Source organism: Pyrgilauda ruficollis, unplaced genomic scaffold (assembly GCF_017590135.1).
Source record: "Pyrgilauda ruficollis isolate IOZ18807 unplaced genomic scaffold, ASM1759013v1 scaffold1746, whole genome shotgun sequence".
NCBI lineage: Eukaryota > Metazoa > Chordata > Aves > Passeriformes > Passeridae > Pyrgilauda > Pyrgilauda ruficollis.
The window spans coordinates 1-4,227 of record NW_024516387.1 but is presented as its reverse complement, the minus strand read 5'-3'; the positions used below and the strand labels follow the sequence as shown (position 1 = coordinate 4,227).

The 4,227-nt window shown below is 61.0% G+C and overlaps 1 protein-coding gene across 1 annotated transcript; it reads left to right on the top strand.

Annotated features, from left to right (window-relative positions):
* Window positions 1-1,766: 1,766 nt before the first annotated feature.
* On the top strand, window positions 1,767-3,845 carry LOC121351836 (latent-transforming growth factor beta-binding protein 4-like; the record flags this gene model as incomplete). The annotated part of the gene is made up of 3 exons (XM_041464217.1): window positions 1,767-1,905; window positions 2,611-2,742; window positions 3,720-3,845. Coding segments are annotated over exons 1-3 (397 nt in total), but the record flags the coding sequence as incomplete, so codon positions are not given.
* Window positions 3,846-4,227: the final 382 nt, after the last annotated feature.

Genomic DNA, 4,227 nt, shown 5'->3' with positions numbered 1-4,227 from the left:
CCAGACGTGGACGAGTGCTTGGGGTCATCACGCCATAGGATGACCACAACTTGTGGTCATCACACCATGGGGTCACCATGGCTTGGGGGACTTGGAGACCCCAATACTCCTGTGGCCACCACCCCCTGATGTCCTCATGTCCCCTGATGTCCCCATGTCCCCTGATGTCCCTGATGTCCCCCCAGACGTGGACGAGTTCTTGGGGTCATCACGCCATGGGATGACCACGACTTGTGGTCATCACACCATGGGGTCACCATGGCTTGGGAGGACTTTGAGACCCCATAACTCCTGTGGCCACCACCCCCTGATGTCCTCATGTCCCCTGATGTCCCCATGTCCCCTGATGTCCCTGATGTCCCCCCAGACGTGGACGAGTTCTTGGGGTCATCACGCCATGGGATGACCACGACTTGTGGTCACTCTGTTATGGGGTCACCATGACTTGGGGGGACTTGGAGACCCCATAACTCCTGTCCCCACCACCCCCTGGTGTCCCCATGTCCCCCTGATGTCCCCATGTCCCCCTGGTGTCCCCATGTCCCCCTGGTGACCCCGATGTCCCCCCAGACGTGGACGAGGTCTCAGGGTCACCACGTCATGGGATGACCACGACTTGTGGTCACTCTGTTATGGGGTCACCATGGCTTGGGGGACTTGGAGACCCCATAACTCCTGTCCCCATGTCCCCCTGATGTCCCCACATCCCCCTGGTGTCCTCGATGTCCCCCTTGTGTCCCCGATGTCCCCCCAGATGTGCACGAGTGCTTGGGGTCACCACGCTATGAGATGACCACAACTTGTGGTCATCACACCATGGGGTCACCATGGCTTGGGAGGACTTTGAGACCCCGTATCTCCTGTGGCCACCACCCCCTGACGTCCCCTTGTCCCCTGATGTCCTCCTGATGTCCCCACGTCCCCTTGGTGACCCCGATGTCCCCCCAGACGTGGACGAGTGCTTGGGGTCACCACACCATGGGATGACCATGACTTGTGGTCATCACACCATGGGGTCACCATGGCTTGGGGGACTTGGAGACCCCAATACTCCTGTGGCCACCACCCCCTGATGTCCTCATGTCCCCTGATGTCCCCATGTCCCCTGATGTCCCTGATGTCCCCCCAGACGTGGACGAGTTCTTGGGGTCATCACGCCATGGGATGACCACGACTTGTGGTCATCACACCATGGGGTCACCATGGCTTGGGAGGACTTTGAGACCCCATAACTCCTGTGGCCACCACCCCCTGATGTCCCCACATACCAGGGTTGTCCCAGTCCCGGTGTCACCATGCCAGTCTGGGTGTCCCCATGCCCATCCCAGCATCCCCATGGTCATCTCCATCCCACACCCCAAATCCCAAACCCTAAACCCGAAATCCTGATGTCCCAAATCCCAAATGCTGATGTCCCAAACCCCAAATCCTGATGTCCCAAACCCCAAATCCTGATGTCCCAAACCCCAGATCCCAAACCCCAAATCCCGATGTCCCAAACCCCAAATCCCGATGTCCCCAATCCCAGAAGTGGACGAGTGCCAGCGTGGGGCCGTCTGTGCCAGCAGCCGCCACACCCACCCCATTGCCGCACCCCAAATCCCAAACCCCACATCCCAGTGTCCCAAATCCTGATGTCCCAAATCCCAAATCCCAGTGTCCCACATCCTGATGTCCCAAATCCCACATCCCAGTGTCTCAAATCCTGATGTCCCAAATCCCAAACCCCAAACCCCAAATCCCGATGTCCCAAACCCCAAATCCCGATGTCCCCAACCCCAGACGTGGACGAGTGCCAGCGCGGGGCCGTCTGCGCCGGCGGGCGCTGCCTCAACACCGACGGCTCCTTCCAGTGCCAGTGCCCGGCCGGGTTCCGCACCGACGACGCCAAGGCCGAGTGCCGCGGTGAGGGAGCGGCGTGGGGCCGGGAAGGACTGCCTCGGTGAGGGGTTTGGGATTGGGATATGGGATTTGGGAATTGGGATTTGGGATTTGGGATTGTTCCCGAGTGCCAGCCGGGATTCCGGCCTGGCTACGGTTAGGACTGCCTTGGTGAGGGACCAGGACAGCGGGATTTGGGAATTCGCTATTTGGGATTGGGATGGGGATAGGGGCTATGGGATTGGGGAATGGGATATGGGGACTGGGAGGGGGTGGGGACATTGGGATTGGGATGGGAATGGGGATATGGGGATATGGGGATATGGGGACTGAGATTGGGATACTGGGGTGGGAATGGGGATATGGGGATATGGGGACTGGGATTGGGATTGGGATACCGGGATGGGAATGGGGACTGGCCTGGGAATGGTGACAAGGGAACTGGGACAGGCACAGGAATGGGGACAGGCCGGGAGCTGCTCCTGGGGTTCTGGATGTCCCCATTCCAATGTCCCCATCCTGCCGTGTCCCCGATTGTCCCCGTGTCCCCTTTCCCATGTCCCTGATCCCGATGTCCCCATTCCCGTGTCCCCATTCCCATGTTCCCATTCCCGTGTGCCCATCCCAATGTCCCTATCCGGTGTTCCCATTCCCGTGTCCCCATCCCGTGTGCCCATCCCGTGTCCCCATCCCAATGTCCCCATTCCCGTGTGCCCATCCCGATCCCAGACGTGGACGAGTGCCAGGAGTACGGGGCCGGGCTCTGCGGGGCGCAGCGCTGCGAGAACATTCCGGGCTCCTATCGCTGCGTGCCCGAGTGCCAGCCGGGATTCCGGCCCGGAGACGGCGGCGACTGCCTCGGTGAGGGGCTTGGGAGTGGGATTTGGGATTGGGAGTGGGAATTGGGATTTGGGAATTGGGATTTGGGATTGTTCCCGAGTGCCAGCCGGGATTCCGGCCTGGAGACAGCGGGGACTGCCTCGGTGAGGGGTTTGGGATTGGGATATGGGATTTGGGAATTGGGATTTGGGATCATGCCCGAGTGCCAGCCGAGATTCCGGCCCGGAGACGGTGGGGACTGCCTCGGTGAGGGGTTTGGGATTGGGATTTGGGATTGGGATGTGGGATTGGGATATGGGATTGGGATTGGGAATTGGGATCATGCCCGAGTGCCAGCCGGGATTCCGGCCCGGAGACAGTGGGGACTGCCTTGGTGAGGAGATTGGGAGTGGGAATTGGGATTGGGAATTGGGATTTGGGATTGTTCCCGAGTGCCAGCCGGGATTCCGGCCCGGAGACGGCGGGGACTGCCTTGGTGAGGGGCCTGGGAATTGGGATTTGGGATTGGGATTTGGGATTTGGGATTTGGGATCATGCCCGAGTGCCAGCCGGGATTCTGGCCCGGAGACGGCAGGGACTGCCTTGGGGAGGGGTTTGGGATTGGGATTTGGATTGGGATTGGGAATTGGGGTTTGGGATTTGCGATAGTGCCTGAGTGCCAGCTGGGATTCTGGCCTGGAGACAGCGGGGATGCCTCGGTGAGGGGTTTGAGATTGGGATTGGGATTGGGAATTGGTATTTGGGATTTGGGAATTGGTATTTGGGATTTGGGAATTGGGATATGGGATTGTTCCCGAGTGCCAGCCGGGATTCCGGCCCAGCGACAGCGGGGACTGCCTCGGTGAGGGATGGGGACAGCGGGATTTGGGAGTTTGGGATTTGGGGATGGGGACACAGGGATGTGGGATCAGGATGGGGACACAGGGTGACAGAGGCCAGCCCCGGGGGTGGCCAAGGACCTGGAGATGTCCCCAACCCCTGGTCCCACCCCGTGCCAGACGTGGACGAGTGCTCCAACGGGACCCTGTGCGGCGCCCACGCCACCTGCCACAACCTGCCCGGCTCCTTCCAGTGCGCCTGCGACCCCGGCTACGAGACCGCCCGGCACGGCCACCACTGCGTGGGTACGGCCACCAGCTCTGGGGACACCCAAATCCCTGTCCCTGTGCCCCAAATCCCTGTCCCTGTGCCCCAAATCCCTGTCCCTGTGTCCCTGTGTCCATCCCTGTGTCCCCATTCCATCCCAATCCCTGCGACCCCGGCTATGAGACCGCCCGGCACGGCCACCACTGCGTGGGTACGGCCACCAGCTCTGGGGACACCCAAATCCCTGTCCCTGTGCCCCAAATCCCTGTCCCTGTGCCCCAAATCCCTGTCCCTGTGTCCCCATCCCCATCCCATCCCATTCCCTGCAAACTGGGCTAGGAGACCGCCCGGCACGGCCACCACTGCGTGGGTACGGCCACCAGCCCTGGGACACCCAAATCCCAGTCCCTGTGCCCCAAA